The sequence below is a fragment of the Bufo gargarizans genome, chromosome 2 (genome assembly GCF_014858855.1).
Source record: "Bufo gargarizans isolate SCDJY-AF-19 chromosome 2, ASM1485885v1, whole genome shotgun sequence".
NCBI classification, from domain to species: domain Eukaryota; kingdom Metazoa; phylum Chordata; class Amphibia; order Anura; family Bufonidae; genus Bufo; species Bufo gargarizans.
In genome coordinates, this window is record NC_058081.1 from 426464931 (window position 1) to 426492189 (window position 27259).

General features: G+C 41.7%; 1 protein-coding gene across 1 annotated transcript in view; it reads left to right on the plus strand.

Annotated features, from left to right (window-relative positions):
- LOC122928255 (A disintegrin and metalloproteinase with thrombospondin motifs 2-like) overlaps positions 1-13811 on the plus strand; it is a 670803-nt gene extending 656992 nt beyond the window's left edge. Inside the window, exon 22 of the mRNA XM_044280912.1 lies at positions 12869-13811. Within this exon, the coding sequence (XP_044136847.1) occupies positions 12869-13284 (416 nt within the window). The 3' untranslated portion in view covers positions 13285-13811. The remainder of the gene's footprint in view (positions 1-12868) is intronic.
- Positions 13812-27259: the final 13448 nt, after the last annotated feature.

Consider the following 27259-nt stretch of genomic DNA (forward strand, 5'->3'; position numbering starts at 1 on the left):
AATTGCATATGGTAACTGTAATCTAGCAATTATGGCTTTAGTGTCCACACCGGTATACAGGTCTTTAGAGGCATGTCTGGCCAGGAAGTGCTTAAGTCTTACAGGTGTCTTAAAGGGGTTGTCTGGGTTCAGAGCTGAACCTGGACATATCCTTATCTTCACCCCTCCGGCCTCCCTGATATGAGCATTGGAGCATTTTGATACAAGGGCAAGGGCTTTTTTTCTTTACATTAGCACACTGCTAGTCGGAGACTTCCACCCGCAAGTTTTGCCGGTGACGTCGCCATCTCTGATGGGCAGGCTTTAGCACTGTCCTAGCCATTTTACAGGCTGGAGCAGCACTAAAGCCCACCCATTAGTCCCAGTGATGTCACCAGCCTCACTACTGGGCGGAAGCCTCTGCCTAACTTACCCATGGAGAGCCCAGTGGGTCACCGGATCTCCAGAAAAAGCTCTTGCCCTGCCCAATTCAGCGCAGATCAAAAGAGAGCATCATAAGCTTAGCCTTGCAGATTCAATGTTCTTTCTTTCTCTCTTGCTGTAGCAGAAGCAGTAACTTTCACAGAGAACAGTTAGTCTTTGGAACTTGAGGACATATATTAAGGTTCTTAAAGAGGACCTTTCACTACAATAAAAAAATCTAAACTAAGCATACAGACATTGAGAGCGCGCCCAGGGATCTCCCTGCACTTACTATTATCCCTGGGCACCGCTCCGTTCTCCCAGTATAGGCTCCGGTATCTTCAGATTTTTGGCTCAACTGGGAGGAGCCTGCCGGCATCTCCTTCTCCCAGGCTGGAGTGCTGGCCAATCGTAGCGCTCAGCTCATAGCCAGAGAGGGTTTCTTTTTCTCTCAGGCTATGAGCTGAGCGCTGCGATTGGCCAGCACTCCTGCCTGGGAAAAGGAGACGCCGGCAGGCTCCTCCCGATTGAGCCGAAAATCTGAAGATACCGGAGCGGCGCCCAGGGATAATAGTAAGTGCAGGGAGATCCCTGGGCGCGCTATCCATGTTTAGTTTAGATTTTTTATTGTAGTGAAAGGTCCACTTTAAATATGTATCTTTGAATGTTAAAGGGCTCAACAGTCCAAAAAAACGCTCCTTCATGTGGTCTGAAGCACTACAACCTAAAACTGACATACTTTGCGTGCAAGAGTCTCACATTATGTCACAAACAGGTAGGGATAAGTGTGGCCCTAATTCCACCCACACCTCTATCCCTACCTACATGCACGGTCCATCCTAAGCAACGGAGCATAACAGGGCGGCAGTCCCTAGCTTACGTACGTGTAGGGGCCTAAGGAAGGGGAGACACAACACAGGGAGGAAACTATACTCAAAGACAGACAACACGGAAGCGAGAGCTTCTCAGGCCAGCCCTAAAATAGCAAAAGAATCAATGGAGCTGAGATCAAGAGCCAGGAGATAACGCAGGCACAAAAGGGGTAATACAAGATCGATGTCAAAACAAGCCGAAGTCAGAAGCCAAGATATCGCGTCAATACAAGGGGTAACACAAGGTCGAAGTCAAACAAACTGAAGTCACATGCAGGATACGCTAGTGAGGTGATAAGACCAATCACCGGCAACCTCTTGATGGGTCACGTGACGTGGTCAGCGTCACATGACCCATGTCCATCATCTCTGTACACCTGAGCGCTGACTCACTAGCACCAACGGTCAGTTCCCCACCTGCTCGTTGTCTAGGAGATGGAGGACGCCGGCCACGCTGAGGAAGCGTGCGCGCCCGGGTCCTCCCCGCCCCCTCTTCACCATGGAGACGAGGATGCCGGCCGCGTCCTCGCTCCTCCTCACAAGCGGGATGCCAGCGGCACTGCAGAGAGAGAGCGCGTCTCCGGCTCCCCATTACACATTATTAGCAAAGATGTGCATAGGATTCAACATAATTTATATCCCCATGTCGTGCAGTCCCACTATCACAAGAAGCAGAAGGGTGTTTTATTGGCCTTCAGTAACTCTGTTGCCTTCTCACCTATTACCACAATACTGGATACTAATAGTAGATTCTTCAATCAGGTGTGTGCGTTTAATAACATTATTTACACCATAGTTGTTCTATATGCTTCTAACAAACATCAATTATGTATTCTCAATAGATTACTAGCCAAAGTCGCCAGAGTGCAGAAGGGCCATCTTATTATTTGTGATGACTTTAATATCGTGCCAGATGCTGGGGTGGACTCTACAGCTACCACTAGGGGGCTATACCCTGCCCTCAACCCTCTGCTGACTTGTGAGGAACTGTACGAGATTTGGAGAATTCACCATGCGTCTCAGTGGAATTACTCCTTCTCGCCAGTATATAATACTTACTTCCGTATAGACTTATTCCTCTTGGGTAGATTGCTCCTCCAGCTAGCCACACAATCCACTATTGAGTCGATTAAGTTGTTTCACCATGCAAACATTTCCTTTTCTGTAACTGAGACCTATAACGTTATGGAAACTCTATGGTGTTGCAATCCCTACATCATTTCTAACACGGTTTACAAGGCCGAACTAGAAAAAGCCCTATCTGAATGCTTTTCGCTAAATAGCAACTCAGTCTCCAGCCCTTATAGCCTGTGGAATGCCCATAAGGCATTTATTAGGGGTATATTTATTAAGCTAGGCCACCAGGCTAAGAAATACAGAGAACAGAAATTACAAACCATACTTTCCCAATTGACTTCCCTGGAATCTATTAATAAAACCTCCTTCTCTTTAAAGAGGGCTACTCAGAGTCGCTCCCTTAGGAATCAAATCAGGGAATGTCTTCTTTTTACTTATAAAAAGAACTTGAGATCTGTAAAAGCACATTATTCTTCTCAGGCTAGTAAAGCTGGGAAGTTATTAGCCCGTCGTCTCAAGATGCTCACAGCCAAATCTAGAATACCCTATCTATTACATTCAGTCGACAGAAGTAAGATTTATGACCCGAAAGCTATTGCAGATCAATTTGTGGACTATTACTCCTCATTATATAACCTTTGAAATTCCACTGAGACATATATAGCACCCCCTCTCAGATATCAGCACTTATCTCTCAAAGTTACATCTCCCAGCCCTCACTCCTCTGCAATAAGACCTATTATCTCTCCCAATTACTCACTTTCTAAGATTCTTACCTCCCTGCCTCTACATAAATTCCCTGGCCCTGATGGCCTATCTAACATATACTTTAAAACCTTTCAGGATTAACTTCTCCCCATATGCTACCAGTTTAGAATGAGGCACTCCAAGAGGGCTTAATCCCAGAGGAAAAGCTTGCGGTGCGGCCACTGTTGTAGTCCTACCGAAGCCTGGTAAACCTTCTGACAAACCCCAGAACTTCAGACCCATCTCCCTCCTAAACACACATTTAAAGATCTATGCCAAGGCCCTCGCCACCAGATTGTCTACTATACTACCCTCATTAATAGGGATTGATCAGACGGATTTGTTAAGGGCAGGCAAATTGCAGAGAACACTCGTTGGGCCATAAACTTAGTAGATTACATTAACTGAAGTGGCAGCCAGGCCTTGCTGGTTAAATTGGATGTCGAGAAGGCATTTGTTCGCCTGAACTGGTCGTTTGCCTTCCTGGTGTTAGGGGTTAAGGTACTAAGGGAGACCTTCATCACAGCCATACAAGCCCTCTACTCGAAATCCTTGGCGAAAGTATTTGTCAATGGGGAAGTATCGTCCTTATTCCCTTTAACAAATGCCACCCATCAGGGTTTTCTCCCATCACCCTTGATTTTCATTTTAGCCATTGAACCCCTATCTCAAGCGATTAGACTCCACCCGGATATTCCCGATATTCTGATTGGAGATAGACAACATCGCATATCTCTATATGCAGAAGATGTGCTCCTGACTTTGTCCTCTCCCCAAACCGCTTTGCTAGTTGCCCTCTCACTCATTAAAAACAATTTGGTCGTTTATCGTCCATGAGACCAAATCCCAAATGCTCCCGGTAAATATCCCAGAACAAATATTACACTCCTTAAAACGGGACTTCCCTTTTAACTTTCCCTTTTTAGCAGAATACCCACAAGTACAGTATTTAGGTATTGCTATTTCTTCGTTGATTTCACAGCTATACCATCTTAATATTTTACCCCTATTGCAAAAATAAACATGACACTTTCAAGTATAATAAATATGAAATCTCCTGGATAGGCCATACTGCGACTTTCCAAATGCTGATATTACCTAAACTTTTGTTTATTTTTAGGACTGTCCCCATTAAAGTCCCCAACCATTTCCTTTTTTGAGTACAAGGCTTACTTAATAATTTAGTTTGGTCCGGTAACAAACCCTGTATTGCTGCAACTACTCTTTCCAGGGCTAAAATATGGGGAGGACTTGGCCTCCCAAACCTGTCAGACTATTTTTTGACAACTCAATCGCTTAGGAGATGGTGGTTAGCAGACACCTCAATTCCCTGGGTTCATATTGAAACTGCTCTGGCCCCTGCCAGACATCTCAGTGCCCTCCTTATCAACTGCCTTAGCATTTCTCAGATTAAGGCACCACTATCACCCACAATGTTAGTGGCCTCTGTATTCCATTGGCGCACATTCCAGTGACCAAGGACCCTTTTCCCTATTATATTACCCCGTTACAGCTTCTGGAACTACATCTACCAGACACAGACCTATCTCTGTGCTCTATGGCGTTCACAGGGTATCCAGTTTGCTGACCAACTTTTTAAAAAGGGTCATATTAAACCCTTCAGTAAGCTACAACTGGAGTTTAATATCCCTCGAGGGGACTGTTTCAAATATTTCCAGATACAACATATATTGCTTCAAAAAAAAAAGAAAAAAAAAAAGGTAATTGCTCACAAGGAGATGCTAAAGCTTTGGGCCTCCCTGATACTGCCGAACACTAAATTAGGTATCAAGCCACTCTATATGATCTTAGGTTCTAAGCAAACCTTCCTTAAATCCAAACCATTTCTTGCGTGGGATAAAGAATTGCAAGAGACAATTCCTGAAGCAAACTGGCAACCTTTCGATTTATCTCCGCCACGTTCCACAGCATATCTCTATATAAAGCTGCCATTAAAACCTGTCTTGAGATGGTATTTCACCCCGGACAAGCTGAGCAAAATATATCCTAGCACCTCCCATCTCTGTTGGCGACGATGCGAGAATAGAGCACCCTACATGATGTCCTATGGACTTGCCTAATAGTGTCTAATCTGTGGAAGGAGATATTCAAAGTTGCATCTGGGTTCTGCTGAATTGCTATTGAAAAATCTGCTATTGGGCCATATTTTTTATGGGTATGCCCATCATTCCGGCACAGTATAAGGTCCCCATTGCTCACTTATTTCTAGCAACTATAAATTGGCAATTACCAGATGCTGGAAATCTACTACCATTTATTTGACCGCAGAATTCCTATCTCAAGTCCATACCACCTGCCTTTATGAGAAGATACTGGCCTATAAAGAACATAGAGTTGATAAGTTTATTTTCCATTGGGGAGTCTGGATGTCTCCAGATACGTCCAATTTGCAGAGACTCTCTATCTGAACCTAACAAGAGATGAGAAAAATTAAAAACTGGAGACACCACGTCCAAAGTGATGGAATGTATTTCATAAGTGATATGATAATTTGACTTTGCCTTCCTATCCGCCCTTCCATTTCGTTCAGTTTTGTCCCCATTAACAATGAATGGGGACAAAACGGAAGCGGTTTCGTCTGCTATTGAGATCCTATAACGGATCTCATTAGCGGAATTAAAAACGCTAGTGTGAAAGTAGACTTAAAGGGTTGTCTTATGTCCGCAAATTACATTTATGATGTAGACAATGTTAATACAAGGCACTTACTAATTTATTGTGATTTTCCATATTGCGTCCTTTGCTGGCAATATTGCCTCTGAGATCAATTTTTTTATACAGGAAAAAAGTATTGCATACAGTACTTTGTATTCTGTCTAAAAAAAAACGGATCTCAAGAGGATTATATTCCAAAGCTTCCAAAAATTGTTCCTGCTTGTGGCAGCAGGAGTGGGTTGACTCTGCAGGGGGTGGAGAGGGGCAGGGCCGGGGCAGTTCCCCACTTAGGAGTCCCTGCTCTGACTCCATATATGGCTATGTCTAATTCAAAATACTTTATTTTTTATTTTTTTACTTAATAAAAATATAGAAACAAAAAAAAAAATTGCTTCTTAGGGTACTTTCACACTTGCGGCAGGACAGATCCGACAGGCTGTTCACCCTGTCGGATCCGTCCTTTCTCTGTTTTGCCGTGTCGCCGAACCGCCGCTCTGCCACTCCGTCCCCATTGACTATAATGGGGATGGTGGCGGCGCTCCGGCGCAGTATGGCAGTGCACGGCGAAAGGCCGCCGGACTAAAAGTACTGCCGCCCAGTCCCCATTATAGTCAATGGGGACAGAGCAGCGGTCCGGTGGCACGGCGAAACAGCGGAAGGACGGATCCGACAGAGTGAACAGCCTGTCGAATCCGTCTTGCCGCAAGTGTGACAGTAGCCTTAAAAGGGTTGTCTCACTTCAGCAAGCTATGTCCATATATGAAGTCAGTATGCTTGGGGACACCCTACCCGGATTCAAACTCACAACCTTCCACTTTAAAGGCAAGAACCTTGACCACTGTGGTAGAGAAACCTCATAGTAGTCTCTCATGTATTAGGTACTCCTATACAGCAGAAGTCTAATTTTATATTGTTTGTAGTAATTGTAAAAAAGGGTATGGCACAAACTAAATATGTACTAAAAAAATATGTAATATTACTAAAAAACATAAAATCATACTTCTGATATATATTAATGCATATGTGGGAAACTACTAATGAGGTTTTTAGCGATAATATATTTACAGCAGTTTAACATGAAGCTCTATAGCTCAGTGGTTAAAGATCTTGCCTTTAATGTAGATGGCTGTGAGTTTGAATCCCAGCAGAATCATTTCAAAACTAGAGGCTAAATAAAACTTTAATACACAGGATGAAGAGTTTCATTTTATTGAAAAAAACGAATGGAGCAAAATTTAAAATATGATCAAATACACCATCCTTTTTAATTTGTGTAACCACAGTTTTTTGTCGGGAAAGTTGGCAACCCTAACAGAACCCCTGCTCCCCGCTGACCCCCATAACTTTTTTTACAGTTATGTCTATGGAGATGTGTGGGGGCTCATTAGAGGGACAATCTGTCTTTTTTGACAATACCATTTTGGGGTGTGTAAGACTTGATCACTTTTTTTATTCAATTTGCTTGGGAGATAAAGTGATGAAAAAACGGCAAATCAGCCTTTTTTTATGTTACATCCTTCACCATATGGGCAAATTTTTTAATTTATTCTAATAGTAGGAGTGCTTTCACATGCGACGATGCCCATAATGTTATTTTTTTTTTTTTTTTGGGGGGGGGGGGGGGGAGTGGGGCGATTGATATATTATCAAAACTTTTATTTTATTTAATTTTTATTACTTTCTGTTAGGTCCCCAAGTGGACCACAACTTGCAATCATCAGATTTCAACTTATACAGAATAATGGAAATTGCTCCATTGTTGTGTAGAGAAATCACTACATCCCAGTTCAGTGCTGCCAACTAGTGGCCTGAACTGGGATATACTAATAATGAGTCTGGAAGCCTTGTACAGGCTGCGGCTCATTTTTAGAACAGAGTGCTTTCGCAATCTCCACCAGGGAAAAGTGCCCCTGAACAGGAAGCCTGCTCTTCTGGTTTTTAACATTCCCAGATGCCGTGGGGATAGTTGTTATATGTCCAGGTCAGCATTACCGTAGATCGTGGACATTGACGGTGGGTGCCTGGTTGCTATGGCAACTGTTCCGCTCCAGAGCGGACTCCATCTTTAAAGACCCAACATGTGCCTTACATTTACCGCGTTTGCAGGAAAGGGGTTAATGGTCAGATGACCAAATGATTATAGGACAGAGCTTTCTTTCTGTATGGACACTGGAGCTTGTCCGGATATGTTTGGACGAAGGGGCATTGGCAAGCTGTGTACAATGTTTCCTGGTTGCAACATCATTTGTGCTCCCTTTCTGCAGCAGAAAAACTTTCCTTAATTTTGCTTTAATAGTGAGGGTTGAAAAGCATGGGCATCCAGTAATCATCAGAGTGGTTGAGGTCAATGATATGCCTGTCTCTACTTAAAGGGGTTATCCAACATCATACAATAGCCCCCTCCCATGTGCCACGCCCCTCAGATGGAATATACTTAGCCCACTCCCTGAGCCGCTCCTTCGGTGTTGGGGGAAAGCAGCCAATGGCAGGTGGGGATGGGGACAAGTCTCTCTAGCGTCACCCGTGATGCTAGGGAGGCTGATTTCCATCCTCTTCTACTATTGGCTGCTTCCCCCCTGACACTGGATGTTTTCATCCGTGTACAGGGAGAAGCAGTAGCAGCGGTACGGGGACCAGAAGCGATGCAGGGAGCGGGGTAAGTATATTCCCTCTGAGGAGCCCGGTACATGGGGGGCTGTTGTATGATGTTGGATAACCCCTTTAAGCAACTGAGTCTATAAGTCGCCATTCTTGCCAGCGCGCCCAAGGAGCCAGTTCAGCAAATGTCTGCTTTGGGAGGCAATTTTGATGGAGGGTGGGGGGGGAGTGAAAAGGCCCTAGCCATGTTGCTGGCGTGCTGCCTCTCCCCTGCCACAAAACACGTTGACCCCATTGTCTGTTAAAGACATGTACTGTCCCCACCCGTAACAGCTGCTGTTCTGATTGGGAATGCTGGCCAGGAGGGGCATTGCTAGGGTCTCAAAAGATCCAGGGCCCAAGCCCAAATTAATATGGCACAATTCTCATCGACCCCCGCCCCACCCCACACTGCATTGTACTGTATTTGCTATACAGCAGCACATGCCTCTCACATTCAGAGCCTCCCAGGTGATGTCTCCTCTGATGTAGATCTTCTCTGTCATTGCCTTCTCCATTTAGTCTGGACAACGTCTTTCAGCCGCGCCTCGTCTCTGCATAGTGTGACCCATACACATCTTGGATTCCTCACATTTCTATGATCATCCCCCAACCTGGAGTCCCCAAAGTGTTATCCTGCTGCTTGCTGTGCTCCCCAATACCCCCAAATCCTATCCTTAAGAAATATTAGTACACCCCATTGTAAGTGGTCCTCCAAGTCCCACCAATAGTAATTCCCTTCTAGAGTGTTCTCATTAGTAATACAGCCCCCTACAGTGCCCCAACAGTAATAGTGCTCCCCGATAGTGTCCCCATTATTAGAAGAGCCCTTTCTTAATAATGCCCCCACAAAGCCACCAGTAGAAATAAGGCCTCCCTATTTTTCCCCCAGTGGTAATAAAGCTCTTGACAGACCCCTCAGTAGTAATAAGGCCCCCCATAGTGCTCTTAGTAGAAATAGGGTGGATCTATAAGTCTCTCCTATAGAGCCCCCAGTAGTAGTAAGAATGCCTAATGTCCCCTGGATTTAAAATGCCTCTACAGTGCCCTCAGTATGTATATTGCCCCCTACTGTTATAATACTCTCCCTGAAGTTCCACCAGTATTTATTCTGCCCCCTACTGTTATATTGCTCGCCCTGAGGTGCCTCCAGTATTTATAATGCCCCCTGCAGTGCCCCCTGTAGTTATATTACTCCCTCCACCATACACTACCTTCAGCCCCTTCAATATACAGCCCCATGTAGATAACACCATTGTCCTCCGCTGTAGAGCCCCATGTAAATAACATCACATCATCTCTCCAGCCCCTTCCAACATACAGTCCCATGTAAATAGCACCCCTCTCTATCTACAGCCCCCTCCAAAATACAGTCCCATGCAAATAACATCAACTCCTCTCCAGCTGCCTCCAACATGCAATCCCATGTAAACAACATCACCCCCTCAACATTCAGTGCCATGTAAATAGCATCACCCACTCCCTTCTCCCACAGCCACCTTTAACATACAGTCACAACCTCACACCATCCCTCCCGCCCCCTCCAATTTACAGTCCAATGTAAGTAACCAGTAATGAGCCACAGGGGTCATATTTGAATTTGTGATATTTCGCAAATATTTTGTAGAATATTCGTCATATATTCACAAATTCGTATATTCGTTATATTCTACATTCTTTTTTTTACGCAAAAGTAGGCAAGGTAATGATCGCGTAATATGCGAATATTGAGCGCTCAATATATGGGTCAAAAACGAATATATAGCACTATAGAATATAGTGCTATATATTCATTTTTAGATTGTCATTTTTTCCATCTGAACACATAATTCCTCCCTGCTTCTTGCTTGTGGGCCAATGAGTCATTGGCCCACAAACAACTTAAAGGGAACCTGTCACCGGGATTTTGTGTATAGAGCTGAGGACATGGGTTGCTAGATGGCCGCTAGCATCCACAATACCCAGTCCCCATAGCTCTGTGTGCTTTTATTGTGTAAAAAAAACCGATTTGATACATATGCAAATTAACCTGAGATGAGTCCTGTACGGGAGATGAGTCAGGGACAGGACTCATCTCAGGTTAATTTGCATATGTATCAAATCGTTTTTTTTTTACACAATAAAAGCACACAGAGCTATGGGGACTGGGTATTGCGGATGTGCTAGCGGCCATCTACCAACCCATGTCCTCAGCTCTATACACAAAATCCTGGTGACAGGTTCCCTTTAAGCAGGGAGGAATCATGACTTCAGATTGAAAAAAAGGACGAATATTCTAAAAAACTAACTTATAGCACTATATTCAATCTAGTTCTATATATCCGTTTTTTTGAATATTTGTACTTTTATTTCCATCTGAACAGAACACATGATTCCTCCCTGCTTCTTGCTTGTGGGCAAATGAGGTCCCAACTATATATGTGTGTCCTATTTTTCCTGTTCAGCTGCATCTATTATTAGGCAGTTGAACTGGAAGAAAAGGGCATATATCTAGTGGACCAGCTTGAAACCTGTAAGAGTGCAACACAGATTGCATAATTAAAAGACTGAGGGACAGGTAAGTGCTAACTAAATTATCTTCTTTCCATAGGATAGTACAAAGGATGGATTACTAAAATGCCCGGAGAACCCCTTTAGAGTAGCTGTCCACTTATTTTATATTGATGATATATCCCCTGGACAGGTCATCAATATCTGATCAGTGGAAGTTTTACGTCCTGCACACTTGCTGATCCGCTGTTCGAGAGTAGCTCCGACAGTAAAAATAGGTGCCAGAACTATAAAGCTCTGTCCATTGTGTAGTGGACAGAGCTGGTTACTGCAGAACTGCGCCTATTCACATCAAGAGACACTTTTTCAATGTAGAATAAAACCATGATGCATCGCGAGATTAAGGCGCTCTGGCTTTGACGTCGGGGAGCAAGAAGGAGATTCTGAGGATGTGGGGCGGTGCTGGGCACCTTCACGCTGGACTCATCTCACGTACAGGACACATCTCAGGTTAATTTGCATATGCATCAAATCGTTTTTTTTACACAATAAAAGCACACAGAGCCATGGGGACTGGGTATTGCAGATGTGCTAGCAGCCATCTAGCAACGCATGTCCTCAGCTCTATACACAAAATCCCGGTGACAGGTTCCCTTTAAAAAATTGTATATTTATTTTCAGTGATGAGTGGCAGGGGCAATATTCAAATTCGCAATATTTCGCAAATATTTGTCATATATTCGAGAATTTGTGATCTCCAGTCATTATTTTCTTATCGGAAAATTCACGATAAAAGTTCACAATACGAAAATTTGCGATCAACTCTACTCCTAAAGTCAAATATAATGCAGCCTCCTCATTGGCCCACAAGCAAGAACCAGGGAGGGATCATGGGTACTGATGGAAAAAAAATAATCTAGAATAGGATTTGTCATGGATCTAATAGTGGATTTTCCACTGATTTAACCCTATGCATCATGGTAAAAAATGTCCAAAACAGGTCAGTTTACGCTGTGGATTTTTTCACAGTGTGTGGATGAGATTTCATTAAATAGCATCCACTTTTCTGGCACTGGAAAGCAGTGCAGATTTGCTGCATGCAAATCCACACCTTGCTGGAATTACCCTAACCCTGGGTTCACACCTGAGCATTCTGAAAGGAGCGCTCTGTATGCGCGATTGTACCGGCGTTTACAATCGCGCATACAGAGACAAGCGAACACCCATTGTCGCGCGTTCCCGAATATCTATGTACGGGAAAGCGCGACAAAACGCCCCAAAAAATCTCAAAAACTTGTTTGAGCGTCGGGCTTTTTACAGCACGATCGTACGCGCTGTAAAACGCCCAGGTGAGAACCATTCCCATAGGGAAGCATTGGTTTCTCCTTGTTGAGCGTTTTACAGTGCGTAGGAACACGCTGTAAAACGCTCAGGTGTGAACTTAGGGTAAGGGTATGTCCACACAGCGCATATACAGTGCAGAGTATCCATCACAGACTTGTTGCTATAATATTTTACACCATCAGAAAAAAAAGAGATATTTAAATAAGTCATCCACATTTTGCATTAAAAAAGGATTTCATCCTTTGTAATGCATAGGGTGAAATGAGTGTCAAATGCAAAGCAAATACTTATTGTAATTCTTGCAGATTTTGTCACAAATTTGTTGCAGTCGAATATTCATCAGAAGCCATTTATTGATACAAAGATTCAGGATAGCTGTGGTATATCCTACTTTTAGAAAATTATATACAACAGAATATGTTATCATAATTCTTTAATGACTGGTCGAAAAACATAGAAAATGACAATTTAGTGACAGGTAAGTTCTAGAATGTATTCTACCCGGTCACCTCTGCATATACATTTGAGCAGACAATTGTATGTATACAGATTTTGCAAGATAAGTACTATAATAACCAATTTTTTAGTTACTTAAATAATAGTTATTATTTTCTGTCTTTCAGAAGCAAACTGTCTTGGGGATAAATCTGTTTTCTGTCGTTTGGAGGTGCTATCTCGTTATTGCTCGAAACGTGGATACAGCAACCTGTGCTGTAACTTGTGCAATTCATCTCAAAATTTTAGTGACAATAATGTAAGAAATAACAGCATTGAAATGCTTTCAGCAGCAAATCCAACTCTTCCAAGCGTCCCATATACCATATCACATACTCCTGTTTACAGTACAAAGATGTCTACTAGAAATGTAAGTGACAAAGACACCAACAGAGTAGATGTGCTCTACAAAACCAATCGGCTTGACAATGAAGTCCCCCATCCTAATCTCCTACCACGTAGAAGGTATGAAAAGACAAAAAACAAAAGGATTCAACAACTGATTGCAGAAAAATTCCAAGAGGCTAAAAAGAAGCTGCATTAACACAAAGAACATTTTCTACGAAAATGGAGGAATATACTACATGAGACCCCCAGACTGTCCAGCATTATACAGTTGCAGTGAATGTTGTTGGTAATATTTTCAGGACATAAATTGGCATTTTCTCTGTTGCTGCTCAGACAATGTTTTTTCCAGGCTGAATCTGGCGCTGATTCAGCACCAAAAAACCGCTGGGTAGCCTCCTAGAAACTACCTCCCTTTGTTTTCAATGGGAGGCTGCAATGCAGCGGTTTATTGCCGTGCCAAGAAAGAACACTAAAAATAATGGGAGGCGGTTGCCACTTGGTTGCTTTTTGTCGAGAAATCTGCCCCAAATTTGACCTGCAAAAAATTGAGTCTGGACAGCTTTTTATAATAATAAACCTACAGTGATCTTCAAGAGTTTACAGATCCCTTTGGTGCTGTTTTCTGGTCACATTTACAACAATGATGTTATTGTCACATGTTCATGTATACATGTAAATCATATCTATTACTGTAATATACAATTAGAACGTTTTGCAATACAATTACTGCATGTGTTGCTCTCATTTTCTCACAATGGATAGCTTTTATGTTTCAGAGTGATCACTTTACCATTTCAGTCTTGTATGTTCTCTCTATTAAGCTGGAGCAACACAGCGACGTGTCAAACCTCAGCAAAAAATGATTTGTAGCGTCTCTGCAACTTGCTGTCACGTTATTACTTTAGAGCTGAGGGTTGGCTGTAAAATCACAGCCAAGTCACAGAAAAGTCGCAGGACGAGTCACATGTCACAAGCGACTTACTTTAAAGTCCATGGAGTAAAAGTCTTTTGCATCTTGCAACACAAAATCGATCAGGTCTGGATTTTGTTAAACTGTCGCATCAATGTTTATCACATGTTATACTGTGACACCATGGACAATCAATAGATCCCATGTTGCAGTGTTCACAACCTCTTAATTCTTAGGGCTGCTACTGATTTCACCAGGGAAAATGTAATATTGCATGTGGCCATTCACTGTTAGCAGCTCTCTGCTCTGGCTCTCAGCATGGGACCACGTTTAGGAAGTTTATATGCTGCAATAGGGATTGTCAGGATGAGACAAGCGGTTTACATTTTTACAGCACACACTGTAGAAAATACATTGCAGAGAACTTTATTGAGGCTCCAAGACATGTGGCAACCTTTCAGACATACTCTCCTTATCAAGCCATGCAGATCAGTGTGGGGATGTAAGCCATCCAAGGATCGGTTGGTGACGACAGTGACCACATGGATTACAAGAGGGCATAAGTCCAAAATGTTTCCACATGTCTAATTTGGAGATTCAATAAAGTTATCTTCAGTGTGTGCTGTGCATAGTTATTGGGTCTGGTCAGTCGGAACCCTAGGACATGCACCACATAAGTAGACATATGTAGTAGGGCTGCCAGAAAACGGGAGCTCTTAATTTTTGTCATGCTGTTATGAATGCCAGATCAGCTTTCTTCAGAAAGAGAAGTGATGAAATACTTTTCTGAAGCCATCAAACCTTCTTGTGTTCTCTCATTGTTTGATCCAATTAGAGTATCTGGATCAGTAAATATGCTTAAAATAGAAGATTAAGTACAGTACATTGAGCTGTGGGACATTTGAAAATGTCAAGTTCCAAACAAATATAATGGAAAATACATTTTAAGGATGTAATTAATATCTAATGGATACAAACATATACAGACAAAAAAATATAGATATTAGTGTATATGTCCTTTTCTTGGATCCATAAAATACAGCACAATGAAACCAAACGCCCAAAAATAACAGAAAAACATTTCATCATTTGCATCAGTTTCAGAAATATTATGCCTGACTAGTTGATCCTTGCATGGATTCTTAAAGGGGCTGGCTACTAGCTGAGCATGTGCTGGGAACAGCAAAGCACATACAAGCAACTACTAATAAGCGATGTCCAATAGTTTAATATGAATATTTCGTGTTTACATGAAGGTCATTTCACCTGCTTACCGGAGCTGTACTCTAGAAATGGCTGCTGATGGAGGGCACTGTCCATCAGCGGCCTCCATTCACTTAAATTGGGGACAGACAGAAGGTCGCTAATGAACAGAAAAGGATCAGCAGACATCTTCGTAGTACATGCTGGCAAGCCGGTGTGCAAATATGAATTATTCACATTAAAACATGTGGACATTGATGCAGATAGTTTAATAATGCTTATTACTAGCTGTACACCTGTGCTGTTCCCAGCAAATGTGCATCTAGTAATAAATACAAGTCAACCCCTTTTTTTTTTTCCGAGTACCACGTATCTATAAGGTCCACAGCAAGCTCTAATTGAGCTAATGAAGATCACATTGTCTAGATATTCTGTCAGCACCTTCAATACTATGTGACCATTAACAATTCAGACTGACTAGAGACTAGCAAACCTTTTGGTTTACCGAAGTTTGAAAAAGTTCATTTCGGAATCAAATTGATTCTACCTGAAGCAAAGTGGCTCGAATTGGTATGTGTCACCGTCTAGCCTCCTAGGGCACAGAAATTTTCGGAGAAGATGTTATCTCTTTGCCTTTTCTCTTTACCCTCCCCCTCCTTAAGGTCTTGAAAGCAATGACAGCAATAGTAAATCATGTCAGAGTTAGGCCTAGTTCACACAAACGTGTGTGATCCGTGGCTGTATTGCGGACCGCAAATTGCGGGCCGCAATACACGGCCACAGTTCCGTGTGCATTCCGCATCACGGATGCAGACCCATTCACTTCAATGGGTCCGCAAGTCCGGAATCGCGGAACGGCCGCACGGAACGGGACCCCCCCGGAAGCACTACGGAGTGCTTCCGTGGGGTTACATCCCGTACTTCCGTTCCGCAAAAAGATAGAACATGTCCTATCTTTTAGCGGAATGGGCGGATCGCAGCAGGTGGACGGGTCACACACGTTCGTGTGAACTAGGCCTAACACTGACATATATAACTATGGGTAAATGTATGTTTGACGGCATTCACGAACAGTGTGTTTAATTACACACCGACCTGTCTCATGTGTTATGCTTTTTCATTTTCCCAAGCTTCCAAAACTAATGCCTTACCGGGGACAGATGGTGTTTAAACACACACAGTGTTATGGGAGGAAAAAAACAAAGCTAAAATAAACACTGTGGCTTGTTGGGGGGGGGGGGAGCATCCAAAAATTATGCCTTCACGGGAACAGAATGCCTTCCATGCGAAGCGCACAAGTGTTAACTGTCCAAAGAAAAAGTGGCTCATTCTGAATAAAACTTGAAAAATTCTCCATTTTAATTGGGAGCAGCAGTGATACAGTGTGAATATGGAAAAGGTAGGGTATTAGAGACACGTGGCTGCAATAGTAGCAGCAGCAGAAGCAGCATAGCATGGAACATACAAGGCATTAGATTGGTTTTCTATGGGTAGTAGTAGTATTGGAAGATGCGCAGGACCAGGATGAGGTATTTTGGGGCTCTAGGCGGAGCCGGCAAATTGGGCCACCTCTCCCCAAAAAAATCAACTTAAATTGACCACACATTCGTAAAGAAGTAGGACAGATTCAGTGACTTACAGGTGACATCTCTATGGATTTGAGTTCTTCGCTTCCTTTTTCTTCTCCATTTGGTCCAGACCATCACAGGCATCTTTGGATCTTTGGTCAGGGGTGTGCAGCCCCCTCTGCCACATAAGACACTAGTATTACTATATGGCATATGGTATATGGGAGACTGTTACAGATTTTTCAAATCAGCCCCCAAATTTATACAGGCCACTGTCATTATGCTGCTACTCCCAATAATGTGCCTGCTGTGCTCCCCGATGCCCACAAACATTACACTATTAGAAATAACAGTGCTCTATAGTAATAGTGCTCCCGGACTGCTTTCATCAGTAATTGTGCCCTCAATAGTAATAATACCCCCCAAGAGTGCCTCCATTAATAGTAATTCCCTCCATAATGTGTCCAATAATAATGCCCCTACAGTACCCCCAGAAGTAATATAACCATAGTGTCACATTATTTATAATGTCTCCCCTGCAGTGCCTTCTTTAATTCTAATGCCCCCCTGCAGTTTAAACTTTACTGTAGTGCTCCCTGTATTATAATGTCCCTTCAGTTTGTACGCGCTTTGATGCCGTGCTAGTGCCGAGGTAGCCGGGTCTGTTTTGGTCACAATAAGTGTACTGAGAGCAGGATTCTATTGATTGTTCTGCTCTTACAGTCACTGGTGCATGTGTTATGTTTTTCATCCTAGATGTCTAATGCTGGAAAATCAGACATAGGATGTATTTAGCTTGCACTCAGCCACGTCCTGATGAACGTGATGGCGATGTGTGCTTTGAACATGCTCCCTTAAAAGATCATCAGTAATCAGGCTGACCAGTTTTTTTACTTGGTTTAAGTCCAAGCTTTCAGCGGTATTTAAAGAGATATTGCAAATGCAGAGAGCTAAGAGAAGGAAGGTGGACAAGGAGCATGTGGAACAGTTATCCTCAAAGTTATTGTCTGAGGTGGACTATGTGTCTCAGATTTCTGACAGTGGCACATATGATTGCTATTTATTAAGTTAAGAGGATAAACTTCTGAAAGCTGTTTAAGAAATGTCCCAAAAAAGCCTTATATTATTTTCCTGTACAAAAAAATGTGTATCCTGATCACCCTGTGCTAGGAAGTTTACTACAGACAGACTGGAAGAAACCTAAGAAAAGAAGCGATCCAGAGGCTAGATTTAACCCCTTAAGGACTCAACCCTATTTCACCATAAGGACTTGGCCATTTTTTGCAAATCTGACCAGTGTCACTTTAAGTGCTGATAACCTTAAAATGCTTTGACTTATCCAGGCCATTCTGAAATTGTTTTTTCGTCACATATTGTACTTCATGACACTGGTAAAATGAAGTAAAAAAAATCATTTTTATTTATAAAAAAATACCAAATTTACCAATTTTTTTTTTAAAATAGCAAGTTTTAATTTCTCTTCTTTTATAATACATAGTAATACCTCCAAAAATAGTTATTACTTTACACTCCCCATATGTCTACTTCATTTCGGGAATGATATTAAATTTTTTGGGGAGGTTACAAGGCTTAGAAGTTTAGAAGCAAATCTTGAAATTTGTCTGAAATTTTCAAAAACCCAATTTTTAGGGACCAGTTCAGGTCTGAAGTCACTTTGCGAGGCTTACATAATAGAAACCACCCATAATGGACCCCATTCTAGAAACTACACCCCTCAAGGTATTCAAAACTGCTTTTACAAACGTCATTAACCCTTTAGGTGTTCCACAAGAATTAATGGAAAATAGAGATACAATTGAAAAATTTCACTTTTTTGGCAGATTTTCCATTTTAATATTTTTTTTCCAGTAACAAAGCAAGGGTTAACAGCCAAACCAAACTCAATATTTATGGCTCTGATTCTGTAGTTTACATAAAAAAAATATATGTGGTCGTAGACCGCTGTACAGGCACACGGCAGGGAGCAGAAGGAATGCCATACGGTTTTTGGAAGGCAGATTTTGCTGGACTGTTTTTTTTTACACCCTGTCCCATTTGAAGCCCCCCTGATGCACCCCTAGAGTAGAAACTCCAAAAAAGTGACCCCATTTTGGAAACTACGCGATAGGGTGGCAATTTTGTTGGTACTAGTTTAGGGTACATACGATTTTTGGTTTCTCCATATTACACTTTTTGTGAGGCAAGGTAACAAGAAATAGCTGTTTTGGCACCGTTTTTATTTTTTATTTACAAAATTCATCTGACAGGTTAGCTCATGTGATATTTTTATAGACCATGTTGTCATGGATGCGGCGATACCTAATATGTATACTTTTTTATTTATGCAAGTTTTACACAATGATTTCTTTTTTTAAACCAAAAAAAAAAATCATGTTTTAGTGTTTCCATAGTCTGAGAGCCATAATTTTTTCAGTTTTTGGGCGATTGCCTTGGGTAGGGTATGATTTTTGCGGGATGAGATGACGGTTTTATTGGCACAATTTTGGGGTGCATATGACTTTTTGATCACTTGCTATTACACTTTTTGTGATGTAAGGTGACAAAAAATGGTTTATTTAGCACAGTTTTTATTTTTTATGGTGTTTATCTGAGGGGTTAGGTCATGTGATATTTTTATAGAGCCGGTCGATACGGACGCGGCGATACCTAATATGTAAACTTTTTTTTATTTATGCAAGTTTTACACAATAATATCATTTTTGAAACAAAAAAATGATGTTTTAGTGTCTCCATATTCTGAGCCATAGTTTTTTTTTTTTGGGGGGTGATTGTCTCAGGTAGGGGCTCATTTTTTGCAGGATGAGGTGACGGTTAGATTTGTACTATTTTGGTGGGCAAACGCCTTTTTGATCACTTGCTGTTGTAATTTTTGTGATGTAAGGTGACAAAAAAATAGTTTATTTAGCACAGTTTTTATTTTTTACGGTGTTTATCTGAGGGGTTAGGTCATGTGATATTTTTATAGAGCCGGTCGATACGGATGCTTCGATACCTAATAGGTATCCTTTTTTTTTTCCTATTTTTTTATCTTTTTTTTTAACTTTATTTGGGGAAAATGACGTTTTGGTTTATTTTTGCTTGACACGTTAATTTTTTGGGGGGAAACTATTTTTGAAACTTTTTTTTTTACTTTATTTTTTGTCCCACTTTGGGATTTCAACTTTTGGGGGTCTAATCTCTTTTACATTGCATTCCAATACTACTCTATTGGAATGCATTGGCTGTATGAGTAATACACTGTGTATTACTCATACAGCTTCCTACCTGTGAGATCCAGGGGGCTGGATCTCACAGGCTCGTCACTGGAAGGCAGCGCGATGCCCTCCTCAGACATTGCGCTGCCTTCCATGCCATCGGGTCCCCCCTACAGCCGCATGGGGGCCCGATGGCACCACTGATCACTTCCGCAAACGCAGGTAAAAGCCACAAACCGCAGGTCTGAATCGCCGACGGGACCCCCCCGGCATTGTCACAGGATGCCGCCGCAATCGCAACATACAATAGACAACCACACAAAGGCTATATGCCAAAAGCCAGATATGTGCAAGCCGTCAATCTATCCATGAGACAGATAACAGCCAGCATACCTTACAATGGCAGCCTTGTGCACTATGAGATATTCCAAACCAGCTCTCATCTGACTGAGAACCCGTAAACTTCAAAGTTACTTTGCATCTGTTGGATGGCTTGGGTGGACCTGCACACTTAGATCAATATTAGGGTGACAAAATGAGACTGAGTCTTATGACAAGCTTATTAGTGTAGCCTTTTTCATGGAAAATTTGCACACAAAAAATTTGCAATTAGAATATTTGCGATCTACACTGAGTTATTACCCAACTTTCCCAGTGTCAGATCTTATCACTGAGTTATTACCCTGCTTTCCCAGTGTCAGATTTTATTTTATTTAATGGATAGATTGATGGCTTGTATATACCTGGCTTTTGGCATATAGCCTTTGTGTGGTTGTTTATTGTATGTCGTAGATAATAGGAGTCCAAGACGCATCCAGCCATCCTCTTAATGCCGTTTACAAACCATTTTGATGTGCTTTCCATCAATTTCTATCATTTTTTGTTAACCAGACACCCTCTCTTCTTCAGAGCAGGGGGTGCCTGGTTTGATGCTCAGGTCTCCCATTGACTTTCATTGTATTAAATTGTACTCTAGCACCTGACTTATTCGACCGAGCATTCGGATCTGCCGAGCATAGCGATGCTCAAGCCAAACAGCAGTTCGGCCGAGCATGCTCGCTCATCACTACTCCCTAGTTAAAAGAGCATACATCACTGATGCTTTATCTTTGAAATCTTTTATAGAAGTGTCACCATTTGAACTTATAGAAGAAATTAGCCAGTGTTTCTCGTCATGGAAAGTTGCCTTTTTTAGCTATTGCTTACGTATGTTGCCAGTGGCATACATAGAGAAGTAAGGGCCCCATAGCAAGTATCAAACCAGGCGCCCACACAGGACACAAGGGTTTCTGCCTAAACCCTTTTCAACAACTCTGCCTCATTTACTAAAAGTTGTTCCTTTAGAGGGTAGAGTCCTGACCATGTTTTCACCTCCCAGTAGAAGAGGAGATAATCCCAACTAAGACTGGGCCCCCTCTTGTCATGGGCCCCATAGCAATCGGATGGTCTGACGCTATGGTAGTTACGCCCCTGCATGTTGCATTAGTGAAATCCAAGCATTATCATGTTTTTTAGAGACCTATCGAACTGTTTGACCTTAAGAAATACTGTATTGCCTGAATTGCTTCCGAAAGTCACCTATCATTTGGCCCTAAACTAAGCAGTTGTCCTCTCCGTTAACCATTCAAGTTCAGATGAAGCAAAAGCTAAACACTTTAGATGTCTGAAGATGGGTTCTATGTTATCTGGAGAGAGTAAAATATTTTTGGAACTCATTCATTATTCATTGAATTTCAAGGTCCTAATAAGGGCAACAAAGCCATTAAAGCTACTCTGGCTAGATAGGTTTGGGGGCATATATAGTTGGTGTTAGCAAGAAGCTGGGCAACAGTGCCCTATTGGGATTAGATCACATTCCACGAGGTCAGCCTCATCATCCAGGGCTGAAACAGCACATATCCCAGTGGATCAAATCTGCATGCATAATCGGTGCCCTCCATAAAAATCTGTAGTACACCAACTAAGGCTTCTCAGGCAGCCAAGCAAAGTTTTTTTTGCTCAGGTCTGCTAAAAGGGTAGTTACCCAGAAAGAGCTGGATTTCTTCTGTGAGTCAGTTTTCCTTTCCTTTTTGAAAGTAGACTAGCTTGCATGTCTCTTTTCCAGATAAGCATTATGTGGGGACACAAGCACGACAATAAATAAAAGATCTTATTGTGAAAAACTGCTTAATAAGTTTAAGGCTACCACTAGAGGAAAATCTTATTATGAAAAAGCGCTGATTGAACATTTTAAGGCTACCAACAAAAACTTAGTGGGGAAAATGATCTATGAAGCATAAGGAGGTATTTTATGTGTAACTATAGATACTACAGATGAGCAAATAAATTATATAAATTGAGAATTCATCCTGAATGTTCCTAAGAAATTGGATTTGGCCCAATACATGTCATCTTGGAGAGGGTTTTCTGTGCGCATCCCATGCGGTGACACCCAAATGGACTAAATTGCCCATTGCCAGTGTCTAAAACATCACGTTCACTCTAAATGAACCAAGCCCGGATTTGTTAGAATGTTTACATTCCTTCGACTGAGGCCAATGAATAGATCTGGGTCACTGTTGCTGCCTGCCTGCCTACTATCATGCCACTGCTGCTGTCTGCCTGCCAACATGTACCATATGGGCTGCTGCTGCTACCACTGCTGCAGCTGCTGCTCTTCACTATAAACCCCCTACTGGCACCACTATTAATGTTATGCATCTGCCACTACTACTACTATTACCTATTAATCGATCTACTGCCTTGTATGTTACATGCTATGCTGCTACTGCTGTTGCTGCCACATGCCACTATTACATTACCCTTTCTGTACTGTACTCCTGCTGCTCTCAATAAGAAGGGAGAATTTCCTAGGCTCTTTCAAAAAAATACACTTTCTGTAGGCCTAAGTTTTGGAGGCTTGGTCACAACAAGGCACTCTCTCCTCTGACAAGTGGCACTTGTGCATGTTGTATGGACAGACATTCTGACCCTGTTATGCATAATTTTTGGATCCTTGCCCCCACCAACAAGCCACTGTTTTCTTTTTAATGCCATCAAACATGTGTTTACATATAGCTATGTCATTCTAACATGATTTGCTATTGCTGTCATTGCATTCAAGAGATTAGGGAGGGAGGGAAAGAAAAGGCAAAAATTCATAGTAAATTAATGAAAAGTGATAACATCTTCCAAACAATTCCTAGGAAAATAGAGGGTGTTATATACCAATTTCCAGGGCAATTGGAGCCACTTTGGTTTGGGCAGAATCAATTTAGGTCCAAACCAAACATTTAAAACAATTTGACAACCTTGAACCGAACCAAATATCCAAGGTTGGTAATCTGTCTATCTATCTATCAATAGTGAGGCAGCACTCCAAGTACAGTGAATAAGAGATGGACTTGTTTATTCCCAAGGCTTCCATGGGTCTACCGCATATTAACTATACTTGGAATGCTGCTTCATTTTAGTTTTTTGGATATTCTAGTGCACTACTGCCTATTGTCCTGGAGGGATTGCACCCGGCCATTATCTAATAGACTGTGCTGCTGTTTCTTTTCTTTTTATTCTAGTCTATCTATCTATCTACACACACAAACACAGTTGAGTCACATTATTATGACCACTTCCTACTTTCGATGTCAATAGATCGTAGCTCATGTAGGAAGTCAGGTGTCGTGAGCTGGCTTGGTGGATATATAAGGTGTGCAATAGGAACATGGAAACTGTGGTTCATCACATGCCATTGATGTGAGAGTCCGGACTGACATTCTACACTGGATAAGATCACCACCAAAATGAAAAAGTTGGCTCAGTGAACCGTACTGCGTATGGGACTTCGAAGTAAAGGGATAGTCATTGCATCACTGTTAAATTTTCATGGCTGTATTGGAATTGGACCTCAGATTTTTACACATTTTTATAAACATTAATGTCATTTACTTTTAAGAATTAATGTAAGCCCTTTTTAAAACTGTGCACTGTTCCTGCTGTGACCACGTCCTGAGGAAGTCTATTCTTACAGTAAAGAAACTGACACTTCTAGAAACTGAACTTTTTCTTCTCCAGTCGGAGGCAGTGACCCCTTGTCTTTTGAGGGCATTTTACATGGAACAGTTTATCACCGTATTTTTTGTATGGCCTGTAACGGATCTCCTGGCACCCCGACCGGGTACCTCCGTCGATAGATGCTCCTATTGCTTTCCGAGGAGTCCAAGCACTCCACTTGACACCGTACGCACTGCAGACACCACGAACCGCCGAAGCTTGGTTGAGGTCTCACCGTCTCCTACCCACCCTGGACCTACGACTAGGCTCCAGGCTTCAGTGGGTGAACCTCTCCTACACCCAGAGAGCAGGAACAGCTCTCACAAGAGCTAGTAGTTATGCCAGGGGAGTATAGCAAATCTTCAGCATATAGCAATCCCCCAGTGTCGATCAGTTACCCAAACACCAGCCTGAACTTGGTAAGGGGTAAAAACAGGAACTTTTATTTGGACACACAAGCATTGATTTATACACATTTTCCAACAAGGTTACCACCCACAGGGTTTTGTAAAAACAGCCAATAACCATGTACAATACACTCAGACACTCCCACACAAAATCCTCCCCTCTGCCTGTGATGCAATTACCTCACACTGGGTTGATGCAATCATCACAAGCAGGAGAATACACAATAGTCTTCTGCCCTGGACACAACCGAGTCGTAATTCAATTATCTCTCAGGACAAAGGGACATCGCCAATACACACAGAGAGACAATGGAACAGACCTCACTACTCAACGTATACAATGTACCACCCTTTACAATACACAGACATTTAACATCCCAAAATGGCACGAATTAGACCAGGGGTTCAAGTTAGTACAAGTCCTTTGTGAACAAAGGAGGCCTGGCTGATGAAAGGGCCCATAATCCTGGGGCAAGAGGCTGGTAGCCAGGCCCCTCCAAAACCCAGTGGCGAGGTTGGTTTCTCCACACCTTGGGGTGTCTTATTTTCCAAAATGGGGTCACTTGTGGGGTATTTATACTGCCCTGGCATTTTAGGGGCCCTAAAGCGTGAGAAGTAGTTTGGAATCCAAATGCATAAAAATGCCCTGTGAAATCCTAAAGGTACTCATTGGAATTTGGGCCCCTTTGTGTACCTAGGCTGCAAAAAAGTGTCACACATGTGGTATCGCAGGTACTCAGAAGAAGTAGGGCAATGTGTTTTGGGGTATAGTTTTACATTCTGTGTGTGAGAAATATCTCTGTAAATGACAACTTAAAAAAAAATATTTATACAAAGTTGTCAATTTACAGAGCTATTTCTCTCACCCAGCATGGGTATATGTAAAAATACAGGGTTTCTCACAATTTAGCCCCGCACAAAATGCCAGAACAGTAAACACACCCCACAAATGACCCCAATTCGGAAAGTAGACACCCCAAGGTATTCACTGAGGGGCATAGTGAGTCCGTGGGAGATTTTTTTTTTTTTGCCAGAAGTTAGCAGAAATGGAAACTTTATTATAATTTTTTCCTCAGAAAGTGTCATTTTCCGCTAACTTGTGAAAAAAAATTAAATCATACATGAACTCCCCATCCCCCTCCGCGAATACTTGTGTGTCTTTTCTAAAATGGGGTCATTTGGGGGGTATTTATACTATCCTGGCATTCTCACCTCAAGAAACATGACAGGTGCTCAGAAAGTCAGAGCTGCTTCAAAATGCGGAAATTCACATTTTTGTACCATAGTTTGTAAACGCTATAACTTTTGCGCAAACCAATAAATATATACTTATTGGATTTTTTTTTATCAAAGACATGTAGCACAATAAATTCTGACACAAACTTGTATAGAAATGTAATTATATTTGAACAATTTTTCCAGAAAAAGTTAAAAATACACTTTTTTTGAGAAAATTGCGGTCTATTTTGATTAATATCAGAAAAACGAAAACTCTCAGCAGCAATCAAATACCACCAAAAGAAAGCTGTATTTGTGAGAAGAAAAGGAGGTAAAATTCATTTGGGTGCCAAGTTGCATGACCGAGCAATAAACCGTTAAAGTTGTAAAGTGCCGATTTGTAAAAAAAAGGGCTTGGTCACTGGGGGGTATAAACCTGTGGTCCTTAAGTGGTTAAGGACCAGGCCATTTTTTGCAAATCTGACCAGTGTCACTTTAAGTGCTGATAACTTTAAAATGCTTTGACTTATCCATGCCATTCGGAGATAGTTTTTTCGTCACATATTGTACTTCATGACACTGGTAAAATTAAGTAAAAAAAAATAATCATTTTTATTTATTAAAAAAATACCCAAATTTACCAATTTTTTTGAAAAAATAGCAAATTTCCAAGTTTCTATTTCTCTACTTCTATAATACATAGTAATACCTCAAAAAATAGTTACTTTACATTCCCCATATGTCTACTTCAGGTTTGGATCATTTTGGCAATGATATTTTATTTTTTGGGGATGTTACAAGGCTTAGAAGTTTAGAAGCAAATCTTGAAATTTCAGAAATTTTCAAAAACCCAATTTTTAGGGACCAGTTCTGGTCTGAAGTCACTTTGCAAGGCTTGCATAATAGAAACCACCCAAAAATGACCCCATCTAAGAAACTACACCCCTCAAGGTATTCAAAACTGATTTTACAAACGTCATTAACCCTTTAGGTGTTCCACAAGAATTAATGGAAAATAGAGATAAAATTTCACTTTTTTGGCAGATTTTCCATTTTAATAATTTTTTTCCGGTTACAAAGAAAGGGTTAACAGCCAAACCAAACTCAATATTTATCGCCCTGATTCTGTAGTTTACAGAAACACCCCATATGTGGTCGCAAACCGCTGTACAGGCACACGGCAGGGCGCAGAAGGAAAGGAATGCCATACGGTTTTTGGAAGGCAGGTTTTGCTGGACTGTTTTTTTTGACACCATGTCCCATTTGAAGCTCCCCTGATGCACCCCTAGAGTAGAAACTCCCAAAAAGTGGCCCCATTTTATAAACTACAGGATAGGGTGGCAATATTGTTGGTACTAGTTTAGGGTACATATGATTTTTGGTTGCTCTATATTACACTTTTTGTGAGGCAAGATAACAAGAAATAGCTGTTTTGGCGCCATTTTTTTATTTTTTATTTACAACATTCATCTGACAGGTTAGATCATGTGATATTTTTATAGATCAGGTCGTCACGGATGCGGCGATACCTAATATGTATACTTTTTTTATTTATGTAAGTTTTACACATTGATTTAATTTTTTAAGCAAAAAAAAATAAGCTTGTTTTAGCGTTTCCATA